The sequence below is a fragment of the Hyperolius riggenbachi genome, chromosome 10 (assembly GCF_040937935.1).
Source record: "Hyperolius riggenbachi isolate aHypRig1 chromosome 10, aHypRig1.pri, whole genome shotgun sequence".
In the NCBI taxonomy this organism is placed as follows: Eukaryota; Metazoa; Chordata; class Amphibia; order Anura; family Hyperoliidae; genus Hyperolius; species Hyperolius riggenbachi.
The window spans coordinates 180,130,302-180,144,493 of record NC_090655.1 but is presented as its reverse complement, the minus strand read 5'-3'; the positions used below and the strand labels follow the sequence as shown (position 1 = coordinate 180,144,493).

The 14,192-nt window shown below is 46.6% G+C and overlaps 1 protein-coding gene across 5 annotated transcripts in view; it reads right to left on the bottom strand.

The window, feature by feature from the left end:
* Positions 1–14,192, bottom strand: part of RASSF4 (Ras association domain family member 4) — a 395,766-nt gene that overhangs the window by 86,130 nt on the left and 295,444 nt on the right. For all 5 annotated transcript variants that reach the window (XM_068255316.1, XM_068255318.1, XM_068255319.1 and 2 more), the window contains one exon: positions 10,990–11,091. In XM_068255316.1, coding sequence (XP_068111417.1) covers positions 10,990–11,091 — 102 coding nt within the window. The remainder of the gene's footprint in view (positions 1–10,989; positions 11,092–14,192) is intronic.

Sequence of the window (14,192 nt, the reverse complement as noted above, 5' to 3'; positions counted from 1 at the left end):
ATTGTTTACTGCCACTCTGTGTACACCGCTCAGCCAGACTATATAGCATTGTGTGTACTGCCACTCTGTGTACACCGCTCAGCCAGACTATATAGCATTGTGTGTACTGCCACTCTGTGTACACCGCTCAGCCAGACTATATAGCATTGTGTGTACTGCCACTCTGTGTACACCGCTCAGCCAGACTATATAGCATTGTGTGTACTGCCACTCTGTGTACACCGCTCAGCCAGACTATATAGCATTGTGTGTACTGCCACTCTGTGTACACCGCTCAGCCAGACTATATAGCATTGTGTGTACTGCCACTCTGTGTACACCGCTCAGCCAGACTATATAGCATTGTGTGTACTGCCACTCTGTGTACACGGCTCAGCCAGACTATATAGCATTGTTTACTGCCACTCTGTGTACACCGCTCAGCCAGACTATATAGCATTGTGTGTACTGCCACTCTGTGTACACGGCTCAGCCAGACTATATAGCATTGTGTGTACTGCCACTCTGTGTACACCGCTCAGCCAGACTATATAGCATTGTTTACTGCCACTCTGTGTACACCGCTCAGCCAGACTATATAGCATTGTTTACTGCCACTCTGTGTACACGGCTCAGCCAGACTATATAGCATTGTGTGTACTGCCACTCTGTGTACACCGCTCAGCCAGACTATATAGCATTGTTTACTGCCACTCTGTGTACACCGCTCAGCCAGACTATATAGCATTGTTTACTGCCACTCTGTGTACACCGCTCAGCCACACCATATAGCATTGTGTGTACTGCCACTCTATGTACACCGCTCAGCCAGACTATATAGCATTGTGTGTACTGCCACTCTGTGTACACCGCTCAGCCAGACTATATAGCATTGTGTGTACTGCCACTCTGTGTACACCGCTCAGCCAGACTATATAGCATTGTGTGTACTGCCACTCTGTGTACACCGCTCAGCCAGACTATATAGCATTGTGTGTTCTGCCACTCTGTGTACACGGCTCAGCCACACTATATAGCATTGTTTACTGCCACTCTGTGTACACCGCTCAGCCAGACTATATAGCATTGTGTGTACTGCCACTCTGTGTACACCGCTCAGCCAGACTATATAGCATTGTGTGTACTGCCACTCTGTGTACACCGCTCAGCCAGACTATATAGCATTGTTTACTGCCACTCTGTGTACACCGCTCAGCCAGACTATATAGCATTGTGTGTACTGCCACTCTGTGTACACCGCTCAGCCAGACTATATAGCATTGTGTCTACTGCCACTCTGTGTACACCGCTCAGCCAGACTATATAGCATTGTTTACTGCCACTCTGTGTACACCGCTCAGCCAGACTATATAGCATTGTGTGTACTGCCACTCTGTGTACACCGCTCAGCCAGACTATATAGCATTGTGTGTACTGCCACTCTGTGTACACCGCTCAGCCAGACTATATAGCATTGTTTACTGCCACTCTATGTACACGGCTCAGCCAGACTATATAGCATTGTTTACTGCCACTCTGTGTACACCGCTCAGCCAGACTATATAGCATTGTGTGTACTGCCACTCTGTGTACACGGCTCAGCCACACTATATAGCATTGTGTGTACTGCCACTCTGTGTACACGGCTCAGCCACACTATATAGCATTGTGTGTACTGCCACTCTGTGTACACCGCTCAGCCAGACTAAATAGCATTGTGTGTACTGCCACTCTGTGTACACCGCTCAGCCAGACTATATAGCATTGTTTACTGCCACTCTGTGTCTGCTGGGAACAGTAGTACACCGCTCACCTGCCACTGTATAGCATTGTGCTCTGTGTCGCTGCTGGCAATAGTGGTACACCGCTCACCCACCACTGTATAGCATTTCTGTACTGCCACTGTACTGCTGCCAGTCAGCGTGTACTTTAAGGATAAGTGAAATGAGGAAGAAATCCGGTGAAAGAGGGAGGGGCAAGGGAAGAGGTGTTTCCCCTGACGGTTCATGTACAGGCCACAGGGGAGCACCCAAGAAAACCCACTCAATACCGCCCATGTTGTCCAGGACAACAACCCTCACAGATCCAAAAGAACAGGACCAGATAATTACTTGGATGACCTCTCAAGCGTCCAGCAGTGGGTTAAGCAGCACCAGCACATCACGCACGAGGTCCGGGTCCTCAGCCAGTTACAAGGAGCCAGTGGGCACAAAGCTGACACAACCGGCAGCGGCACCACGCACACAACTGCCAGATAACCAGTCCGATTAATTACCTCAGGACACAATGGGGTATTCGCAGGAGCTATTCCCAGGCCAACAAACTTCCACCTTTGAAAGGTCAATGGAGGAACAGCCAAAAATGTTGTGCCCGGATTCACAACCATTAACTGTGGGAAATGCACCGGGCACTGAAATACAAGGCGAGTCCGAGGACTTTGAAACCCAAATCCCAGAGCAAGTTGGGCAGGAGGGGTTGCAATTGCAGGAGGTCGGCCGAGAAGCTCTGGAAGACGACGTTGGAGTGAGCTGCGCAGAGGTTGTTCTGGGGAGCTCTACTCCACGGCGGCGGCCCCCCACAATGACATATGACGAGTTTGAGGAGATGGAAGAGGAGGGTATGGACAATGTGGACAGAGACCCAGATTTTGTTTGTGAACGAGAACATCGCCGTCGTAGCAGCAGCACAGATGAGTCTGTTGAAGAATTCACTGCTGCACGAGTTCGCCTTGTGCCACAAGGTAGGCGGCGCGCAATTTCAGACACCACAAGCGTGGAAGTTCAAGTGAGAGGCAAAAGAGGAGCAAACAGAAATCGCCAGCAAGGCAGGTGCTCCAAAGTCTGGGCTTTCTTTGAAGACTGCACTGAGGATGTTACCATGGCGATTTGCAAGGTGTGCAAGACCCGCCTGAGCAGGGGGAAAAGTATTAACAACCTCTCCACCACCAGCATGAGCCGCCACATGCTATCCAAACATCCCACTCTTTGGGCAAACGCGGCAGGACAGGGTACCAGCAACACTGCCTCCCTTGGGTTCACCAGACTCACCACCAGACCCGCCTCAGCAGCAGTAGCCCAGCCATTGCGTGGTTCACAACATTCACAAACATCAGACGACGCTGACACTGTCACTTTCCGGAGTAGTGCTCTTGAGGTCTCCCAGTCTTCATCAAACACAACAACCAACAGCCCTTCCGTGTGCAGCGCTACGGTTCAGTTGTCTGTCTCGGAGATGTTTGAGCGCAAGAGGAAATTGCCAGCAAATGACCCCCGGGCCGTGGCAGTAACAGCCAGCATAGCCAAGCTTCTGGCCTGAGAAATGCTGCCATATCGAGTGGTGGAGACAAACAGCTTCAAGGGCATGATGTCAGTGGCCATCCCACGTTACGTGGTTCCCAGCCGCTACCACTTTGCGCGCTCTGCAGTGCCTGAGTTGCATGAGCACGTGGTCAGCAAAATAACCCGAAGCTTGAAGAATGCCGTTGCCTGCAAGGTTCACCTCACCACTGACACCTGGACGAGTGCGTTCGGCCAGGGTCGATACATCTCCCTTACCGCGCACTGGGTGAACCTTGTGGAGCCTGGCAGCGATTCCTCACCTGCTACGGCGCGGATGTTGCTCACGCCGCAAACAGCTGCACTGCCGTCCCTCCCACTGGATAACAACAGCAGCACCTACCTCTCTGACTCCTTCTCCTCCAACGCATCTCAAAGCTGTACCTCATCCGGAAACGCTAACCCAGCACCAGAAGCAGTAGGATCGTGGAAGAAGTGCAGCACAGCTGTTGGCATGCGTCAGCAAGCGTTGCTGAAGCTGATCTGCCTTGGGGATAAGCAGCACACAGGGGAGGAAATTTGGAGGGGAATAAAGGAACAGACGGATTTGTGGCTGGCACCGCTGGACCTGAAACCAGGCATGGTTGTGTGTGATAATGGGAGTAATCTCATTCGCGCTTTAAGGTTGGCTAAGCTGACACACATCCCTTGCCTGGCGCACGTGATGAACCTAGTAGTTCAGCGGTTCCTGAGGACATACCCAGGCGTGGCCGATCTTCTGTTGAAGGTGCGTCGAGTGGCCAAACATTGTAGAAATTCCAGTACTGCTTCGGGGGCACTCACCAAGATGCAGGAGCGCTTCAATCTCCCCCACCATCGCTTGCTGTGTGATGTCCCTACGCGCTGGAATTCTACGCTGCACATGCTAGCCCGCTTTTGTGAGCAGAAGAGTGCAGTGGTCCAGTACATGACGGCGCAGTACCGAGGCGCATCCGGACAGCTGCCAAGCTTCTGTGGATCCGATTGGGCCAACATGTTGGACCTCTGCCAAGTCCTCCAAAATTTTGAGCAATCCACGTTGCTTGTGAGCAGTGACAACTCTTCAGTCAGCATTACCATACCACTGCTGTGTTTACTGAAGAGGTCAATGTTGAAAATCAAGGAAACAGCTGTAATGATGCAACTGGGGGAATCTGAAGGAGAAAACGATCAGCGTGATGGTACCAACATCAGGCCATCCGCCTCAGGAAACGCTGGCCCCAGCAGCTATGACGAAGAAGAGGAGGAGGAACAGCTGGAGTTGGAGCAGGAATTTCATGCCACCACTGACGAGGGCCAGAGCGGTGCACGTTGGACTTCCACAATTCAGCGCGAATGGTCAGCAGAAGCAGACCAGGAGGAAGGTGACGACTATGATGCATCACAACAACTATCACAACGCTCACAAGAGGATGATGAGGATTCTGGTAGGACTCTGGCACACATGGCTCAATTCATGCTAGACTGCATTGAACGTGACCCACGCATTGTGCGCATTCTGGACAACACCAATTACTGGGTTTATACCCTTCTGGATCCATGGTACAAACACAATGTTCCAAAACTGCTTGAAGAAAGAGTCAGACAGGTCAAAATGGAAGAATACCAGCAGGCCCTTGTGGAGACTTTAGAGAGGAGATTGACATCCTCCCCCTCCTCTAGCTAGTTGTACACCGACAGACTGACTTCCGCAAACCCAGGACGACCAGGAGGGCAGCAAACAACGCAAGCCACAGCTAGTGCCCAAAAGGGAATGGTATCGGCAGTGTCCTTGGAGTGGGAAAATTTTCTGACACCCATGCAGCAGCAGCCCACTGAACAGCAAACGTGCAGATGCACCTCCAACACCGATCGCCTGGAGAAGATGGTCAAGGACTACATGTCAGATGACGTAGCTGTGTCTAACAATCCATCTGCACCCTTCAACTATTGGGTATCGAAGCTAGACACCTGGCACGAACTGGCAATGTACGCAATAGAGGTGCTGGCTTGCCCGGCAGCCAGCGTTATGTCGGAACGCTGTTTCAGTGCTGCCGGAGGCATCATCACAGATCGGCGTATCAGCCTCTCCACAGAAAATGCAGACCGTCTGACTCAAATTAAAATGAATCAATCCTGGATTGGAAACGACTACGCAACACTCCAGGACCCCAACCAAGTAACATGACCAATGAACATCTGGGATGGTTTAGCGTTTCCGATCCCTGTTTATTGAACCTCTCATCTATATTACATTTAAGACTGCATGGCGGCAAAAAGCATTGCTGCTATATCCGCACACTTTTTGTCCTCATGCAAGGCCTGGGTTGTTGTGTCTCAAACAGCATGGCCTTCTCCTCCTGCGCCTGCTCCTGTTCCATCACGTGTGCTGCTGCTGCTGCTGCTGGGTTAGCGTTGCCGGTCCCTGTTTATGGAACCTCTTATCTTTATTACATTTATGACTGCATGGCGGTACAAAGCATGCTATCCGCACGCTTTTTGTCCTCATGCAAGGCCTGGGTTGTTGTGTCTCAAAAAGCATGGCCTTCTCCTCCTGCGCCTGCTCCTGTTCCATCACGTCTGCTGCTGCTGGGTTAGCGTTGCCGCGTGGTCCCTGTTTATTGAAACACTTATCTTTATTACATTTATGACTGCATGGCGGTACAAAGCATGCTATCCGCGCGCTTCTTGTCCTCATGCAAGGCCTGGGTTGTTGTGTCTCAAAGCGTGGCCTTCTCCTCCTGCGCCTCCTCCTGTTCCATCACGTGTGCTGCTGCTGCTGCTGGGTTACCGTTGCCGGTCCCTGTTTATAGAACCTCTTATCTTTATTACATTTATGACTGCATGGCGGTACAAAGCATGCTATCCGCACGCTTCTTGTCCTCATGCAAGGCCTGGGTTGTTGTGTCTCACAAAGCGTGGCCTTCTCCTCCTGCGCCTCCTCCTGTTCCATCACGTCTGCTGCTGCTGGGTTAGCGTTGCCGCGTGGTCCCTGTTTATTGAACCACTTATCTTTATTACATTTATGACTGCATGGCGGTACAAAGCATGCTATCCGCACGCTTCTTGTCCTCATGCAAGGCCTGGGTTGTTGTGTCTCAAAGCGTGGCCTTCTCCTCCTGCGCCTCCTCCTGTTCCATCACGTGTGCTGCTGCTGGTGCTGGGTTAGTGTTACCGGTCCCTTTTCCTGGAACCTCTTCTCTGTATTACATTTATGACTGCATGGCGAAAAAAAGCATGTTACCTGTGCAAAGAAACATGACATTTTCCACATTTAAAAGACAGTTTTTCCTTTGAAACGTTACAATCAATTTTCTCAAAAACTATAAGCTCTTTTTCAAATATTTTTTTTCCTCTTGTACCCACTCCCAAGGTGCACATACCCTGCTAATTTGGGGTATGTAGCATGTAAGGAAGGATTACAAAGCACGAAAGTTCGGGTCCCCATTGACTTCCAATATGTTCGGAGTTCGGCGCGAACACCTGAACATCGCGGCGATGTTCGGCGAACGTTTGCGAACCCGAACATCTAGGTGTTCGCCCAACACTATCTACCATATTAAGGGGGCATTCTGCCTATTTATGCGAAATGCTGTCTATTTATGTGCCTCATGACTGCTGAATTTGTCTTGTTGGGGGCCTCATGATTGCTAAATTTGTCTTGATAGGGGCCTCATGATTGCTGACTTTGTCTTGTTGGGGGTCACATGATTGCTAACTGCAAGACTATAGGAAAAGCTGAATCATTATCATATGAGACAATAGCACTAAACTTATTTTTTTAGCTTTTTAAAACAGAAAATAGAACTGGGAGGTTCTAAAAAAAAAATAATTACATTTTTCATGAGTAGGATGGATGAAATTGTTTATCTTCACAGTTTATTTTCAACTTGGATTTTCCATAATGTTCATGTATGAGTTAAAACGTTTGTACAGTATTTAGTTTAAATTGCAGTTGCCACTTTGCGATAGATAGGGTTGCTCGGATACCCCTTTTTAAAATGCGAATTGATCCGGATCCCGATACCCAGATATCCGGATCGGATATCCGAATCCGAACGTTCAGATATCCGCGTTCATGCGGATATCCGAACGCATTATCCGGCTTATCTGGGCGGATTCAGATATCCGGATAGAAAAACCGGAAGTGCCCTTTAAATTGCTTTAAAAACGTTTTTTAGGGTAAATGAGGCATGTAGCATCACTATTTTTTAAAGGGGAACACTAATTGATGATTTGGGGACTTAACCCCCCCCCCCAAAAAAAAGGCTGTCAATTAACATTAGGCCTAGGTTCCAGACAGCGGTCGTGCAGCCCACATTGTGTTCAAAGTCCAACCGCACAACTGGGACATGACAGTTTTCAGCCAAGACACCTCCAAAAAATTACGGAGCAATTGTGTTTTGGGTTAAATACAGGTGGTATCAGTGGCACTTGGCACCCTGGCCTGGCGGTGGGAGCTGCACAGGCAGCAGGAGCAGGGCTACGCAGTAGCAGCAGGTGTAATGTGTGGCAGGAGCATACCGGACGTGGCACTTGACACTTGCCACGTGTCACGTGTGGCACTTGCCACGTTTCACGTGGCACTTGCCAAGTGCCACGTGCCAAGTGACTCGTGCCAAGTGACAAGTGCCAAGCGCCGAGTGACAGTCAGACACCAGAGGAGAAGACACTAGTGCACATGGCGGATGAGCTTTTTGTCCCTAGGCCTTCTCAAAGGACTAGAGGACATGATCTGCGCATGGAGGAAAAACGTTTTAGCCATTTATTTAGGAAAGGGTTCTTTACAGTAAGAGTGATTAAGATGTGGAATGCATTGCCACAGGAAGTAGTTATGGCATTTAAAGCTTAGATGCGTTCCTTGCGTTGAAAGACATTCATGGCTACAATTACTAGGTAATGCCTAATGATGTTGATCCAGGGATTTTATCGGATTGCCACCTGGAGTCGGGAAGGATTTTTTTCCCTTTTGGGGCTAATTGGACCATGCCTTGTAAGGGTTTTTTGTCTTCCTCTGGATCAACAGGGATATGTGAGGGAGCAGGCTGGTGTTGTACTTTGTTCTCTGGTTGAACTCGATGGACGTATGTCTTTTTTCAACCCAAATAACTAATCAACTATGTCACACTGGCACTGCTCACAGCACAGCAGTTCTGTAGAAAGCTAACACAGTAGTACTACTACTCTAACAACTACTAGCACACTGACTACAGTACTACAGTACTAACTACACAATAACACAGTAATCCTATCACCTAATCCCTAACCTATACCTAAGGCTAATAGCTGGCCAGCAGGCAGCACCTGGCCTGGTCTGTGCACAGCACACACACAGACACATAGCAGCTGCCTGCAGCACACACTCTGACTGTCATACAATGATATCAATCAAGCTAATTAACGATTTAACAATAGTGTAGTGATAGTGAAAGGGTTAATCACTGAACAGCTTATCACTGTGTACAGCCCTTGCTACTAGGCCCAGCAGCACTGGAGCACACTCTCTGACTGTTACACTATGACATCAATCAAGCTAATTAACGATTTAACAATATGTTGATGCTTTTTTAAATCAATAATAATAATAATTTAACAATAGTGTAGTGATAGTAGTGAAGGGGTTAATCACTAAACAGCTTTAGGTTTATAACTGTGTACAGCCCCCTTGCTAGGCCACCAGCACTGGAGCATGTCTCTCAGTGAGCATTCAGGAAGCTAAGACGATATGTCTCATCATGGCAGCCCTCCTTATTATACAGGGGGGCTGGCCAGTGTTCCTTTCTGTGATTGGGTGCCAGGGTTTAGGCTGGGAGCCCTCTGATTGGCTCAATGAGGTCAGGTGGGGCTGACCAGGGTTCCCCTCTGTGATTGGTTGCTAGGGCTTCTGCTGGAAGCCCTCTGATTGGCTCCAGGACGTCATCTCCTTAGTTACAGTATTTCGGAACCGGATATCCGCAATATCCGCAGATATCCAGGTTATGCGGCCAAATATCCGCAGATACTCTGGATTTGCAACCTTGCTTTCAGGGGCGTAAAGACATGATCTGCATATTCAGGAGTGATGCATCATGGAAAACCACAGTTGCTCACTTACAGCTGAATCCTCACAAATACATTCTGTTTTCAGGAGGCAAAAATACATTTCACAAGTAATTAGAAATCGTAAAAATGTGGCTGAGAAAAACACATCTCTGTGCAAGGAACAGGTAAGTATAAAACTTGTCTGTATAGAAAGAGAACAAAAAACAAACAAAAAAACTGCATCCATTTACCCGAGACAGACACAACTTTAAAAGGGTTTTTTTTATTGTTCAGAGACAAAACTATCAGATTCCAGGAAAGTAGGATTTCCACTTCAGGATTACTTTGACTACCATTCAGTTTGTCTGTGTGGCATTATATTTTGACACTCATTTATGCTAGGTTTACAGTGATCCTCCAAACATTATTTCGCGCTTTTCACATTGTGCATATATTTGCATACAACTCAGCAGATATGCTAAGGGATGCTGGTATCTTTATTATGGGTTAGAAGAATTCCTCTATTGTGTGATACATACTTATTGTGGTAACAATCTGTGTTAGGTCCGGTTCACATTAGCTTTTTTTGCGGATTGGAACCGGGACATATACTGTACAAACGGAACGGATGTGAATGGATCCAATGTTAACCTATGGATCCTTTCACATGCGTTCGTTGGTACGGATATGGTCCGGCCTGCGGATTGAAAAATTGCAGCAGGCCCTAATTTTCCAGACCGTTATGCTTAGCGGAACGGATCTGGACAAAAATGCAGCAGCATTGGGGGCAATGGGAGACAGAACGTTTCTTCACACTAGTGAAGAAATGGACCGTTCCACGGGGGATGGGGGCATGGGCCAACGCGAAGGGTGCAGCACCCGGGCGGGTGGGCTAGGGAGACTTTATACATACCTTATCTTCATAGGCAGCCGGCGGTAGAGGCTTCTGTCTTCTTCTGCGTCATGTGATTACATGACGCGTCATGTGACTAGTCACATGACACGCTGTGTAGTCACAGAGGAAGCCTCTACCGCCGGCTGCCTATGAAGATAAGGTATGTATTGCCGAGAGAAAACTGATCCCATAAATCATTGATCAGATCCGTTTTCACTAATGTGAACAGGGCCACGGACGAGCCATTCGGATCCGGTGAAGCGGAGACCGGATCCGCTCACCAGATCCTTTAGGCTCAGAAACGCAATGTGAAACGAGCCTTACTCATTTGATTTTTATTTGGGTTCCTTTGCATGAATTATTTTGTGACCTTTACATAACTTGCACAGTCTTAAAGTAAGCCTGCCTCAAAGTGTACCTGAATTGACATCATGAGATAAACATGTGTATGTTCAGTGCCAAACCATAGAAATAACTAGGCTGTATTTCTTTTTTTTCATGTGTTTACTAGGAGAGGCGATGCAACACAATGATAAGCATATTTCTTTCCCATATTTTTTGATACAGGTTGCTGGTATCAGATTCAAAATATGGTTATTTTTTAAAACATTTTCAGTTTCAACATTTGCTTTACTGTCTTTGTGCCATTCTCACTTAAAAATAGGATATACCGCACATGATTTACAAAGGGATGTATTCTGTTTTTGTTTAGGATTTTCACACGGTCAGACCTGTTTTTTTTTTTATAAAGGAGGTTATGATTTCTAAACAATCTGCTTAATAATCTTTTGCCATGCTTACCCGAAACTTTTTAAGAAGCAGACTTAAAACTTGGACTGTATCCATCATGCTGGTGATACGCACATTTGTCACAGAACCATATGCTGGAGTAAACACAGAAGTCTGAAAGGAAATAAATTAATGCAATGTGAGAGCAACACAGGGAAGTCTGTGATTTGACCTCTTCCCACTATAGTAATTGTTTATTATATACAGGATGTTAATAATTATATGTATGCATTTGTAACTTGTGTTGATGCATTTGCCAAAGTGCTTTACAGAGAACATTAAACAGGTGACATTAACACCAAGTGCTTTTTAGTGGGGCTAATAATATAATATCCCTACAATAGTCTCGGGCTTTTGGAGAATGGAGAGATAATTCCCTTACTCTAATGTTTTTAGGAAGAGGAAATAAACCAAACCGGCAACTGAGAATCAAGGCCATGCAAAGAAAACACAAAATTCATACATATAGTTACTAGCTGCATTCACACATGGAACACCAGCACTGCAAGGCAAAAGGGATGACCATCCAAGTTGTCCCTGTTGTATTGGTTCACATATTTTTTTCCAGTTTTATATTTTTCCTTATCTTCTATAACATCCTGTACTAATAATTACAAATATAACGCTACTTTATGAAACCAGTTCTCATAAGTATTTTAACACATGCGAGTAAAGAAAGCCTCAGATGCGCTGAAGAAACAATGCTCCAAAATACCCCTGGGAGGCTGTCCCTCTCAGAAATAAAGCTGCAGAGAGGCAGATGATTATGTGAAATGCTACACTTGCAGATAGTGCAACAATTTTAAAATTACTTTTTGTATACTGCAAATAATTTAGGCTAGTTCATTCATCCACAGGATATACTTCTGGACAAGGGCAAGATTAGAAGAACAGAACATTTGGCAGGTCATTTACAATATCCCAGCAAATGGAAAACATTGTTTAGGAGTAAGGGGGATACTAATGGAACTGTAGAAAATTGCTGGGGACAAACAAATTATATTCACACACCATGCCTACAGCTAAGTACCCACATGAAGATGGATCAGAATAAGCGATGGTGAACAAACGTCAGATGTAGCTAGTTGAAACCTACGCCCACTTTGTGGCCATTTTGGCGTGACAGGGGCCTAGATTATTGAGCTCCTTGCACGCTGTTTCCGATGCTCTCGCCGATCCGGCGGCAATGCTGCAGCCCACTCACAGTGACAGCAGAGCTTTGTATTCCAGTCAGGGACCAATGAGCTAATCACAGTAATCACACGTTTAAACAGTGAAAAGATAGCTCTGGTCCTAAAGGGGCCAGAAACGTCAGGTCCCTGAGAGTAGTGATGATCGTAATATGCCTATATGCAATTACGATTTTTAAATTCAAGTGATTTCGTATACACCTTCATAATTTTGCATACATTTTTGCGTAATTTTGTGCCGACTTTAGCAGTGAATAGCAAAGCCCCCATACATGCTATTGACACAACATGCAAGGAAAATGGTTTTTAACCACTTAAGCCCAACTGGACGAAAATTCTCGTTTAGTTGGGCTGCGCGCTCCTGCCGCCGGCCGTTAGCCCAGAGATCAATGAAAGGGATTATAGATCCCTTTCATTGATCGAAGCCCCCCGCAGAAAAGCCGACAGCGTCTCATCAGACGCTGCGTTTTTTCATTGTTTCAAAAAGTTCCCCCATCTTAATTCTTCTTCCTGGAAGCGTACGATCACGCTTCTAGGACTTTTTCACTGTGGCCATCTTGTGGCCAAATAGTAAAACTACACACACACATCCATTTTTTTTAATAAATACATTTTTTTTTTTACATTTATAATTAGCTGTTTACCTCCCACACCAAAAATTACTCACATACAATTTTTAACACAAAAAATAAAAAAAATTACAATAAATAAAAAACAAAACATAAATAGTTACCTAAGGGTCTGAACTTTTTAAATATGCATGTCAAAGGAGTATATTAATTTAATTTTTTTAAAATTATGGGCTTGTAAACAGTGATGGACGCAAATTGAAAAAATGCACCTTTATTTCCAAATAAAATATTGGTGCCATACATTGTGATAGGGACATAATTCAAATGGTGTAATAAGTGGGACAAATGGGCAAACACAATACATGGATTTAAATTACGGTAGCATGTATACATTTCAAACTATAATGGCCAAAAACTGAGAAACAATGATTTTTTTCCATTTCTTTCTTAATATTCCTGTTAAAATAGCTATAGAATAAAATAATTCGTAGCAAAATGTATCACCCAAAGAAAGCTTAATTGGTGGCAGAAAAAAACAAGATATAGACCAATTAATTGTGATGAGTAGTGATAAAGTTATTGGAAAATGAATGGGAGGTGAAAGCTCAGATGCAAAAAATAAATAACCCTTCGGGCTTAACCACTTAACGATCCTTGCGGTCCTTGTACGGCACGCGATCCTCCGCCGGGGATCGATGGCCGGGGATTTAGCCTCCAGTCTGCCGGCCACTTAGCAGCGCCGGCGGGCGGAGGAATACAAATCTCAATCAATGCGTATAAGGCACTTTGTTAGGTAAACAAAGTGCCTTATACATGCTTCCTCCTCGCCTCGTGGTCTCATTGTTCCAGAGACCACCAGCGAGGAGGAAGCAGAAGTGAGTATACACCACACATTGTTTTTTTTTTAAACAGCCTCCCTGATCTCCCACCCCAGCCTTTAGACCCCCCCCCCGATCACCCCAGCAGACCCCTGCCAGCACCCTTGCACCCCTCTAAAACCTGCACACCCCCCACCTGTCACTAACTATCGACGCTATCCACTACATTAGGTCCCTAACTGCCTCCTAATCACCCCTGATCCCCCCACCTTTAGATCACCCCCAGACCCCATCCCAGACTACCCCCCTGTATACTGTATACATCTGTATACAGCTAGCTTACCCCCTGATCCCCCTCTGATCACCTGTCTATCACCTGTCCATCCCCCCTCAGCACCCCCACCCATCAGAGCAGACCCTAACTGCCCCGCGGGGGCAACCGATCACCTGCCAAGACCCTCGATTGCCCTCAGACCCACCTCCTGATTACATCCCCTGCGCATTGTTTACATCTGTCCTCCCCAGCAATCACTAACTGATCTTCGATCAGTAACCCCCTGTGTCTGCCTCTCATCAGATCAGGACTCAGTCTGCCCCGTGCGGGCTCCTGATCAACCCCCCACCCCCTCAAATCG